At 31.5% G+C, this 12,986-nt stretch overlaps 1 protein-coding gene and 1 long non-coding RNA gene across 9 annotated transcripts in view; one reads left to right on the plus strand and one right to left on the minus strand.

Moving 5' to 3' along the window:
- Window positions 1–4,769: 4,769 nt before the first annotated feature.
- On the minus strand, window positions 4,770–7,749 carry LOC148936258 (uncharacterized). Its single transcript, XR_016139668.1, has 2 exons — window positions 7,454–7,749; window positions 4,770–7,331 (listed from the first exon to the last, which is right to left on the minus strand). It is a non-coding gene; the product is annotated as an uncharacterized LOC148936258 (long non-coding RNA).
- Window positions 7,750–11,143: 3,394 nt separating this feature from the next.
- The window catches only part of PIG-S (phosphatidylinositol glycan anchor biosynthesis class S), a 227,528-nt gene continuing 225,685 nt past the window's right edge, over window positions 11,144–12,986 (plus strand). Inside the window, exons 1-2 of one of the 8 annotated variants that reach the window (XM_089078619.1) lie at window positions 11,144–11,475; window positions 11,570–11,691. In XM_089078619.1, the coding sequence (XP_088934745.1) occupies window positions 11,649–11,691 (43 nt within the window). In that variant the 5' untranslated portion in view covers window positions 11,144–11,475; window positions 11,570–11,648. Of the gene's footprint in view, window positions 11,491–11,569; window positions 11,692–12,986 lie in introns of all 8 variants that reach the window. The other 7 variants (XM_089078613.1, XM_089078615.1, XM_089078617.1 and 4 more) reach the window with 7 other exon arrangements.

Below are 12,986 nucleotides of genomic sequence, written 5' to 3' on the forward strand. Positions count from 1 at the left end.
GGCTGCAGAATAGAAAAATTTTCGAGTCTCTAGAAACTTTCCATCCTGCAATCAAGACGCTTGAAAAATTTGTCGTACGATAAATATAATATCAACCTTAAGGTTGTAGACACCGCTTTAGGCTTCTATAATACGTCGCATGTGGTGACAAGCATGGCAAGCTGCAAGCCACAAGAATTGACCAATCATAGACAAATGTAGAGAGAATACTTGATTGTAATTGGCCCATTCTTACGGCTCACGACACCGACACACGACGCATTGTAGAATAGGCCTTAACATATGTCTAGTAAGTGTCGGTCCACAATAGATAATTTAAGCTTTAAGAAGTAAGAAATTGACCAATTATAATCGAATATGAAAAGAATATTCGACTATGATTAGTCAATTTCTTACGGCTTAAAGATTAAATACTTATTGTGGACCGACACTAACGGTAAACGTAAGCGCTTATGTCTCGTTCTCTGCCATCAGCCATAGTCAGTTCTTATATTTAAAATAATTTTAAAATAACATTTCAACCAATAGGATAACTGTATGAGCTTATTTAAGATGATCTTAAATATAAGAATTATAAGTACTGGTCTATGTCTAAAAAACATATAACACACCTGAAATATAATAGTATAAAAACAAACGTTGCCATATAACATATATGGCTTGTCCTTTTCGATTAAACTTTTTGAACTATTCATCTTTTTTTTTCTTTTTTTTAAATGCAATAGAAAAAAAATGAATCATGCAAGAAATTTAGCTAAAAAGAGGTGAAGATCGATTGTGGCTATGTTTGTTTTTAAGGTGCGTTCGAGAACTCAGTATTAACGCTATTTAGCGCTATTACAGGGGGTTGATTGTGTATCTTTGTCAACTTTCCTCACTTCTTACATTTTCTTCTTACATGAAAAAATACGTGCGATTGGTTATAAGCATAGTGAAAATACAATATCCCTATACTCACGAGAGTGAAAATCATAAATTCAAGTCCGAGCAACAGTACTGTTGTACCCCGTATGGGCTACAACGATAATATTAGAGATAGTCGGATTCGTTAAGCCTAAGGAGTTGGGATTCCGAGCAGGATCAAAAGAATGTAAGGACCTTCTTGAATTCACTAACACACTTTCTTTATTTTAATTGGTTTATTTAATAAATGCACAAATTCTTGAGTTTAGTATTTCTTATTTTATTACTTTACACACGGTTAAACGTCGGCGGGCGGCTCGGCGCGTATCGCGTTACTCTGGCGGCCGACGACCGAGTATGTCACCTGAGACGCTGATAGTACGGCTCGCGTGAACTTCGCCGCGCTTTTGTAATATCTTGCGTGATGTTTATAATAATGATTCCGAACGACACGTTATTCTTGACTCTCTCGACCCTCCGCCTTGTGTAACCGGTTATATAGTCAGCATTCTGATCGGTTGCATCGATCGGTTGCGTGATATTGATTAATCAATATTATTCGGTTTGATCATCAAATTTAGGAATTTGCTGATAGGCTTTTCGCAATGTTCTCGCGTGATGCATTTCTGCGGTCTTTCGAAAGACTGGTCGCAATTTCGGCGGTCACACATTTGTGTCGTCTTTTGAAAGACTGGTCGCAATTTCGGCGGTCACACATTTGTGTCGTCTTTCGAAAGACTTTTCGAGATTCATGCGGCCTAATTTTGTTGCCATGCGGACTTTTATTATTGGTTGTAAATCTGGTTACAACAATACATTTTGGATATATTCTGAACGATGATAATTTAGCTTATTTTTTTCTATGTGACTGCCACTAAATCGAGAACTAAACTGAGAAGTGTTCTGAACCCATCAGAACTAGAGTCCCTATAGTAAGATTCTGGACAGAGTTTCTAATTTGACAAAACATGACGGACATAAACAAACATAGAGTGCTTTCCAATTGCAATATTCCTAGACATTTTCATGCACACGACACAATTTATGTTCCAATTGTCATATTCGTCGACACAACGCTACACATCCGTACAATTAGATGACAATTTCCCGAAAAATGGAAGAGATAATGTTGGTACCAACGAAATCCTCTAAATGAAATAATTTTAGTTTCTATGAATTAGTAGCACTATTCAAGTAGTAATCTGTTGATTTGCATATTCTTTTTGACATATGCGCGGGCATGTACAATGAAGAGCATAAATGAGTTTCTTTTTCGGTGTAATTAGGAGATGAGCGTGCCATCTGTGGGTTGTCATCGTACCTATTCGAGAACCAGTCAAAGACCAAATGCATCTCAGTTTTTGCAATATACATTATTGCCCGCGCGTAAAAGATTTTTTAATACAATTGTGCAATTAACATTTGTTACATACAATACAATAATTATATTTTAATTATAATTATTTACTCCTAGCTACACCGAAAAAGAAGCTCATTTATGCTCCTCATTGTACATACGTAATAAGTATTATATATCAGAATGTAAATATAATACATTATAGTATTTTATTATATACATTATAGTATTTTATTAAAATAAAATTAAAGACAAATAAGTGAAAACATATTAAGTGAGAACATAAAGTGAATAAGATGAAAAACAATAAATATTATATATTATATTAATGTTATATAATAATAGTATATTATTATATAACATTAATGTATATAATATTTATCATTGTTTTTCATTTTATTTACTTTATGTTCTCATTTATTATGTCTTTACTTATTTGCCCTTATTTAATTTTATTTTAATAATATAATGCTTTATTAATGTTCCCCTCGAGATTATATATCTCCTTAATCTAAACCTTAACCTAACTTAACCTAACCTAACTACAGCTAACTTAACTTAAACGCAACCATGATTCGCTCGCCTTTCCCACATACACACGCACCCGCAATGGACCTCTGCTTCCGCAAGCGCTTGACTATCCAGGGCGCATTTTTCGAACGGTTTCTCTGCCGTTTCTGTTAATACTAGAGACATCTTAGTTTTTCTGCTTAACTTGTTTTTCTGGCAATACTCGCATTTTGCGATGTGATCTTCCACGTCTTTTGTTAATCCGTGCCACTTGTGTGTTAATTTTATTCTGTTTATCTCGTTTATCCCTCTTTTATTGGTCCGCTGTTACGCGGCCTCGGCGCGTCTTCGTGTCGAAACGTTGTTTGGTGCGTCAGCGTTTCGACACGTGTTGCCGGAGTCAGCGTCCTTGCCTAGTTGCACATCGATTGCAATCGGCGCATTCGCGCATTATTCTTTATTATTTTTTATTTCATATTTTAATTACATAATTCTCGAGTTAGTTAGAATTCTTGGGATTCTGGCTAGTCGGCGATGTCACGAGGTTGCTTTATTTAAATTGCCTCGCAACTGTTGAATTGAATGGCAACGTGAATCATTTAGTTTTCTTGTCATTGTCCTTAGATTCTTTGTCAATGTTTAATGTATCATCGTTCCAAAACAATACAGTTTTTAACTTTTGAGCTATGCAGTTAAATATAAAATTGAGAGGATAATCGTTACTCAGTAATGTGGAAACTACAAATTCAAAGTTTTTTTTGGTGATATTGAGGGTGGGACAAAGAGAAGGCTCTATCTACCAAACCATAAACTATATCTTTCTTCTGGGACAAGGGATAGATAGTTTAAATATCTCCCAGAAAAGGTCGGTTTATGGTACCAATCGAAGTGCATAACTCCATTTCACAACTTTCATGGTGATCTCCAAGAAATTCAATTTGGGACAAAATCAAAATATTGGATACGGAACATGACTGCGAAAAACGCTTGATTTCGGAAATGCTGTTCATCAAATTACAAAAAAATAACACATTAAATCTTCAGATAGATACGGAATGCCTTCATCATTCGTACATCTCTGTTCTCGATAAATTATAATTTTTATTGACCTTGTTTATGTTTTTAATTATTGTTTCGATCAAATAATTTCCATTTTGTTTATCACTTATATACATTGTCAGACTGTCTTTTGACTAGCACACTTGATTATAAGCGTTCTCTTAAATCTTTTATAATTTTAATTTTATATTCTTGTAATTTTATTCGACGATACGTTTCCTGTTTTATTCACATTTCAATTATGTACATCTTAACTCTTCAGTGGTAAGTGTCACAATTTTTAAATCAGCTTAACTCTATCGAGAGAATTTCAATGATATTGTGTGTGGCTTCATTAGGGATATGAATATATTTCCCTTACACGACATGGTAACCGGCGTGGGCGACATACTATTTACCTTATCACATTAGAGTGCAGTTTTGACCATTTGTTTTCACTGAAAATGGCTCAAATTTGAGCCGTTTGAAGATTTTTTAAATAAAAGAATTATATAATTAATTGCGCACTGCTTACTGCATCCTTTCTCATTGCCCCTTTGTTTTATTATTTAATTTCAAGAAACTTATATTTTTATTTAGAATCACGCAGGCTGAAAATATGCGTAGAACTATTTTTTTCGGTTTCATATTTGTAACTTTCGGTTTGTTTGTGGTTAATTTGTTAAAACTATGGATAAAACACCGCAGAATTATTATTATAAATTTACTACATGTGAGATTCTTGAAGCATTCTATCGAATCAAATTTCGTGCCCAGTCATTTGAAATTATTAGATAAATTTAACTTAAAATTTAGACAACAATGTAGTATTTCTAAATTCATACATCTGAAGAACAGATTTTTGACATCCTTGTTGAGAACTAAGATAAATGATGCATATCGGACTTTGAAACGATCGCGTATTGAATTGTTTCGTCTCGAGGGGAAAATAATTCGAGAGGAAAATAACTCGACATATATCTGTCACCGTTTATAACAATTTTTTTGCTACTCAAGAAAGAATATTGCGATCCTTTTACTTAAACTTTTATAATAAAATGGACAAAAAGATCAAATGGTTACAACATAAATATCGGATGAAAGAGATTAAATCGATTAATGCTATCACTACGTCCTTAGGTGTTGTGTCACGATACTAGAAATCAGTCCGAGATCTCGGATGGAAAGAGAATTGACTAATCGCATTAGTTAATTGAACAAATTACTCAAACGCAATTGGTCAATTCTCTTTCCATTACATCGGTTTAGTAACAACCGTGTGATTTCTTGTATTTAATTAAATCACAATCTTAGATTAAAAAAAATGTGAATGAGTCAATCCAATGCAAGATTTCATTAACTACGATTGTTATTAAACCGGATTAACGTCGCATGTAAACATAGTATATATCAGCCTGATTATGGATTTCAGATATGGAACCTTCTAGTAAGGAACAATCCGCCGGATACGCCGCCATTAAAGAATCCTTAACTAAGTGTCGGTCCACAATAAGTATTTAATCTTTAAGTCGTAAGAAATTGACCAATCATAGTCGATTATTCTTTTCACATTCGATTATAATTGGTCAAGTTCTTACTTCTTAAAGCTTAAATCACCTATTAGTGTCGGTCCACAATAAATTTATATTTGTTTTATTCCCATTGAGTTTCTTATTTTTCACTCATAATAATTATTTATAAAGCATTTGTTATTACGATATTATTTATTATTTAAATGTAAAAAATATTACAATATTATATTCTGATATTATTATATTACATTATTGTTATTATTATTTTAATATAAAATATTAAATACAACACAACATTATATCGTTTTTCGAAACCTGAATAAATAAATTTTGTTTTTTTGTCACTATTAATTGGCAAATTGTTTTTCTTTCTACCTCATATACTTATTTGTTTTACTATTTCTACTTCATTTCTTTAATCTTTATATAATTCTTCCAATCTTCTTTATAAACTTATATATTTTTACCGCATTTCTTTTTCTCTATCATTCATAAAAATATACTATTGTTCTTTAATATATTTGTTTTTTAAAACATTATTTAATCTGCACTTGTTGTATTTATTACATTGTCAAACAAGATGATCTATATTTCCCACTTCATAACTACATTTACATCTAATTCTATATACAATTTTTCCTACTGAGAGATTCATTTAAGTTAAAGGTTTGACCTTATCCTATTTACAAAAGTTATAAAATATCTTCCTTCCTTAAATTTTCTAAATAAAGTAATTTGTTTTATATATATATATATATATATATGGGGGAGAGAGAGATAGAGATAGATAGACAGATAGATAGAAAGATAGATAGATACATAGATAGATAGAGAGAGAGAGAGGGAGAGAGAGAGAGAGAGAGAGAGAGAGAGAGAGAGAGAGAGGTTAGAATGGCATTTAAAAGGACAATTTAAATAACAGCGTAATAGCAAAACAGCGTAATAGCAGGACAAAGCCTGCTGATATGCTATGCCAACAGATTGCTAGCAAAAACTGAGTACAGCTTGTTAGCAACGTTTGATGGCAAAAAGGCAACAAATTGAATACAGAGTCTGTAATATCAGACGATGTGAGCAAACTGTTCTCAAAAATATGACAAAGCTTGCTGACATGCTATGTCAGCAGATTGTTAGCAAAAACCGAGCAGAGCCTGTTGATATGCTATGCCAGCAAAAACCGAGCAGAATCTGCTAATCTGCTATTCTGCTCGGTTTATTTTTGAGAACAGTTTGCTCACATCGTCTGATATTACAGACTCTGTATTCAATTTGTTGCCTTTTTGCCATCAAACGTTGCTAACAAGCTGTACTCAGTTTTTGCTAGCAATCTGTTGGCATAGGATATCAGCAGGCTTTGTCCTATTTTTGAGAGCAGTTTGCTTACATCATCTGATATTACAGACTCTGTGTGCAATCTGTTGCCTTTTTGCTATCAAACGTTGATAACAGGCTCTGCTCGGTTTTTGCTAGCAATCTGCTAGCATAGCATATCAACAGGCTTTGTCCTATTTTTGAGGGCAGTTTGTTTACATCGTTTGATATTACAAACTCTGTATGCAATTTGTTGCCTTTTTGCCGTCAAATATTGATAGCAGGCTCTGCTCAAAATCTGTTTCTGCAGGTTTTGCTATTGGCGACAAAGATAAAATGACTATCGAAGTCATCAAAAACATTGAAAAAAACATTTTCAAATTCCATGATGATTTGTGTAATCAAAAGAAACGATTCCATTTCTATCCTACACAAGTTACATCATTACAAACAGTCATTACACTTAGATATTGCTTCCCTTAGAAGTTGGTTGCTGGAAAACGATTAATAAAAACACGAAACAATTCATAAAAAACCACCTGAACTTTTCACTAAAGCAGACAAGGATAAAGTCATAGTGTTGATGAATAAAATTGAGTATACTAACAGGCTTGTAATTTTGTTGTCTGATAACAACACGTATACGAAGATCACTTTTGATCCCATTAAAAGATTGACAGCTGGAACACGTTCCCTCTTATTAAGTTGGAAGAGCAATGATTTTATAGACAATTTGTGTAAAAGACTGATGATTTCTGATGTGTTCTGCCGAGAGCTTACGGATTACTAAAGATCCACAAACCAGATATTCCTTTACGTATAATTGTCTCTTCTATAAATAATCCATTATATCCTTTGGCCTCCTTTTTACATTCCATCATCTTCAAAAAATCTTCAAAACTATTCCTAAATCGCCCGGTTATATCAGTAACAGTCACCATTTGGTAAATAAGCTAAATGGGATATCGTTATGTCCTAACTATAGGCTAGTATCACTAGATGTGATTTTTACCAACGTCTCAACAGACCTTGCGTTAGTGTTGGTCCACAATAAGTATTTAATCTTTAAACCATAAGAAACTGACCAACCATAGTCGATTATTCTTTTCATATTCGATTATAATTGGTCAATTTTTTATTTCTTAAAGCTTAAATCACTTATTGTGGACCGACACTTACAAAGCATTAAGAAGAGATGAAACTATATATTTAATCATACCAATATCCCGCAAAATAAATTTCTTCGTGCTGTCTCCCTTATTTTATTCTCCCTTATTCAACTTTTTTTACATTCAACAATTCGTTTTACAAACAGTTCTTTGGTAGTCCCATGGGCTCGCCTTTATCACATTGTGACCGCGGATATTGTAATGCAAGATCTTAAGGAGGCTGCTATTGCCAAAATTCCTATTGATCTTCCGTTCTATGTCAGATATGTTGACGACATTCTATTAGCCTCGCCTTCTAACCTTCTTGAGGATATTTTACACAATTTCAATTCGTATCATGACAGATTACAATTCACTATGGGGATCGGAAATGATGGCCGTATTAGCTTCCTTGATATCTTGCTAATAATTAGAGAGGGAAGAATTATTTTCGACTTGTACAAAAAACCAATCAATTCAGGTGGATATCTCAATTTTTACTCTCACCATCCGCTAGCTCACAAAAGAAGTGTTGTTTTGGAATGGTCGATAGTCTTTCTTTTCCATCCTGAATTTCACACCAAGAATCTAGTAAATTCGATTAATATTCTTCTGAACAACTCTTGCATTTTATTTTCACAATAATAAATAATCGAATTAAACATTTATCATATAGAAAATTGCAGAGTGCAAACAGTTGATTCCGGTGTGGATACCATTGACAATTCCGAAAATTACACTCCTCCCAAACCATTCTTCTCTTTCTTATGTCAAAAATGTATCTGAGAAATTTTCAACAATAACCAATAGATTCAATCTTAAACTAGCTTATTCAATAACTAATTCCTCAGCACATTTATCAAAACAGGCAAAGACATACTAGATGGCATGCCCTGAAGTTATATGAAATTAGTTGCAAAGATTGCGATGCGACTTATGTTGACCAGATAAAAAGATTACTTAAAACAAGAATTAATGAGCATTTCCGAGATATTAACAAAGGCAACAGTTCTCCTTCGGTCATTTCAATGCATAGAAGAGAATCGCGTCACGAGTTTAATTGGGATAATATTAAAATTTTGGACAAAGAACCGTCCTGGAACAAAAGAATAGTTTCGGAAATGATTCAAAACAATCAACAATATTAAAAAACAATCTTATGCTTAAATAGAGGCTTAAATAAGCAAAGTGACACAGATCTTTTACCTAATTGTTACTTCCCTATCCTCAATTTATTATTCTCCCCCCACAAACCCTCTCCCTCCTAACATTACATCCTCCCCATTTATCATGCTACTCAGTTTTTATTTTGTAGGTCGGTCTTAGTCTTATTCCTACACAGACTTTCAGTATTTAATCACATTTATTGTTCGTCATATCATATTGTATTGTTTAATTATATCATATTGTAATTTCCGTGTTATTCAACTTGCGCCACTGGCTGTCTCCAAAGTATTTTATTTTGCTGTTTGCATAGTTCTAATCTTTATTATCACATTCTGTTTTTAATACGTTATTGCCATCCATGTTCGGTTACTTTTTGATGTTGGTCAACTTTGATTAGTTTTTTTCTTTTTTTGATTTTATTATTTAGGACCAACTTTCGATTTTCTAATTGTGACGTCGCATGGTGTTCAAACATAGTATCTTTACTTGGAAATTCGCCACGATACACTCACATAGATGCTCCGACACAATATCGATCTCAATGACAATTTATCGGACCGCGAGGCAAAGATTTGTGTTTCCGGCTCTTTTCATCATTGATGACTCCGCCATATGCTGCGTATTTGGTCTTTTGTCTTTACAATTTTAACTATGTTTCTTAACATCGTTTTATATAATTTTCACCTATGGAATATACCTAGTTAGATACCCAGCAAACAAAATGTTAACAATTTGCTAGCAAATTGACAACAAATTCGATCAAATATTGATTGCAAATCCATAGTCATCTGTGTCCGCATTAGGCTCGAGATTTGTCGACAAAGCCTGTTGACATGCTATGCCAAAAGATTGGCGGCAGAAACCGAACAGAGTTTGCCCTAACTTCCTTATTGGACGATTACGTCTTCCATCAAACATATACATAAAAATACGGAAATAATAAATGCATGTTTAAATTTTGATTATGATTTCGCTTATATAGAAAGTTTGATAAATTTTGCATGTAAGAAACGCCATCGGACGGACGCCATCTAGCGGTAGTTTTCCAATTATTGTGTTTAAATATGCATAAGGACAGGCTTTGCTCGATTTTTGCTAGCAATTTGCTGGCATAGCATGTCAGCAAGCTTTGTCATATTTTTGAGGAGAGTTTGCTCACATTGTCAGATATTACAGACTCTGTGTGCAATTTGTTACCATTTTGCCATCAAACGTTGGTAGCAGGTTCTGTTCGGTTTTTGCTAGCAATCTGCTGGCATAGCATATCAGCAGGCTTTGTTCTATTTTTGAGAGCAGTTTGCTCCCAACGTTAGATATTATAGACTCTGTGTGCAATTTGTTGCTTTTTTGCCAAATATTGGTAGCAGGCTTTTGTTCAAAATCTGTTTCTGCAGGTTTTGCTATTGGGGTAATTAACGTGCGAAGCTTTTTCTCTTTTTTTGACGCGTATCGTTAAGATTATTATGATTTTAAATCTTGTTTTTCGACCAATTTCAATTTTTATCACACTGAGGATGACCTAATATAAAGTCGACACGACATTTGTTTATTAAATTCGTTTATTAATGTTTATTAGATTCTTATATTAATTTATGTATTATATTAATTTATTCTCACTAATTATATACGAATGTTTTGACACATATTGATTTTCGCTTTTATGCTCCTGATCTTTTATTTATAATTTCATAAGCGCCTTCTATTACTAATTATGAAATTATTTAATATTATTAATTATTTTTTTATTATTGTTATTAATATTAATATTATTATTAATTTTTTATTATTTATTAATTATTTATTTTTTTATTATTATTAATTATTTTATATATATTATAGTTAATATATATAATAAAATTAATTTTTTTTAATATTACATATGTCAGCCATTTTTAGTTGGAGCTTGAAAACATATTGCAACTGCGTGCGTTTCCGTTTTATAACGGAAGTAGTTGAAGTCTTGAAGCAGTTAGAAAGCGCACGAAACTAAAACGGAACGATAGCCGCAGTACACTTCCATTACGTCATAGCATGAGTACTTGGAGTGAATAAAGGAACGCACCCTCAGTGAAAAACGTTAGAAGTCTGTGGTCGTGGCCAGTCTCTGAGTGTAGGAGTCGCTAGAATCCTCATGCAGCACCAGCGCTTTGACACAGATGCTAATTGGTGAATGGAGATAAAACGGCGAATGAATCTTTACTTTTTACCTCCATTATCCGTTTTTTACCAATCAGCGCTCAGTGTCAAAACATCGGTATCTGCATGAGGATCCAGCCTAATACTTGCAGTGAACATCAGGACACAATTCTAGTTTAGTCAAGTGTAGTGCGGATTAATGTGTATGGTGGAGTCTATCGTAATTACGAAATTGTATATTTACATTGAGTTACTTTAAAAGAAAAATCATAAGCGTTCGGTATTGAGTATTGTAAAACAGTTGTAATATAATTATTATTATTGTTACATATATTTAAATAGAGATATATATAATTTCGCTCAGTCTAGAAATGTAACGTATTTATAGGTTATATCTAGTGTTAATAAAATTTGAAAATTATCTATCAGCTCTGTCGTTTATTAACATAATTTTTTAATTGTTACAGTACAGTTTAGTATTGTTTTTATTAAACTTAAGTATCTTCTAACTTCAAATATCCGGTAGCTTAATAAAACGCCAGTAAAATGATACAAGACAAAAGTATCAATTATGATCTCAACATGGATGGTGAGTAGAATTATAATCATACATAATACATAAATTTAATGTATGTGTATATATTTTTCAATGAAGCTCTTGTTCTTTCATATGCTCTTGTTTTTTCATATATTTTAAATTATAATGAAAAAGACATTTATTTTTATTAATATATTAATGAGCACAAAATTTATTTTATTATTTAAAGACATTGAAGCATATATTTTAAATTATCAGTAAAATTTAATTTACATTATAATAAATAAATCATATTATTATTTGTGCAAGATTTGATATAAACAATCTGGTGCTGATAATTATCAGTAAAATATAATATCAAAAACTGATATTGATATATATTAATAAAATTTGATATAATTATTACAATTATATATTATGCTATTACACTAAGCTGCTATGGATTTAGTTCAAAAAATTCTGTATTGTTTAAAATAGCTTTAATATAAAACTGAAATATGCACATAATAATTCAGTAAATTCATATTATATTAAGACATATATACAAATATTATAATGTATTAAATATTATAATGTAATTCATTATTTTATTAAATTCATTATTCTATAAATATATAAAATTCATTATTTTATAAATTGTTAAAATTATTATTTTTTTAAATTAATGTAATTTGTAATGTGAAATAAGAATATTATTATTACTAATAGCTTAAATTATCACAAAGTTTGCTCCAAAGTTTAGAACATACATCGATTAGATTTTTTTATATAATTATATTTTTCATAAACAACTATAAGAAATACAGATGTATCTCATTATATGCGAATGGAAAAATTGTCTCTTAAACATCATTATTGCATAAATATTCAAATCATATATTTCATTTTTATATCCATATATTAATATATTTAAGTTCATATTATGTATTACATCCTATGTTACAATTGAAGATTAGTTTTTTAATAGCATTAAATGCAAAGGATTAAAGAAAACACATAATCTCTTTTCAAAGAAAATATGTGCTTGCATATTGTATAATTTTTTAAAGGCATCTATGTCTATATCTTTTTTTTTATACCAATTAATTTAACTTATTTTGTGCATAAGAACATTAAGATATAATTGTAAAAAAATTAATTTACAAAGTATTTTATTATTAAAATATAGTATTTGATATTGAATATAATATAAGATAAAGCTTTGTCTTTATTTTGAAATTTACATATGATTTAAATAGTCAAGTTGACATTCTTTCCAAAAAATCGCGATAACATCTATGCAAAAATTGAGCCTTTTATATACCAAATGACATAGTAAATAGCGCATCTAATATGCTAGAGATCCT

Source organism: Pogonomyrmex barbatus, unplaced genomic scaffold, assembly GCF_055798465.1.
Source record: "Pogonomyrmex barbatus isolate J1 unplaced genomic scaffold, ASM5579846v1 scaffold25, whole genome shotgun sequence".
Lineage (NCBI taxonomy): Eukaryota > Metazoa > Arthropoda > Insecta > Hymenoptera > Formicidae > Pogonomyrmex > Pogonomyrmex barbatus.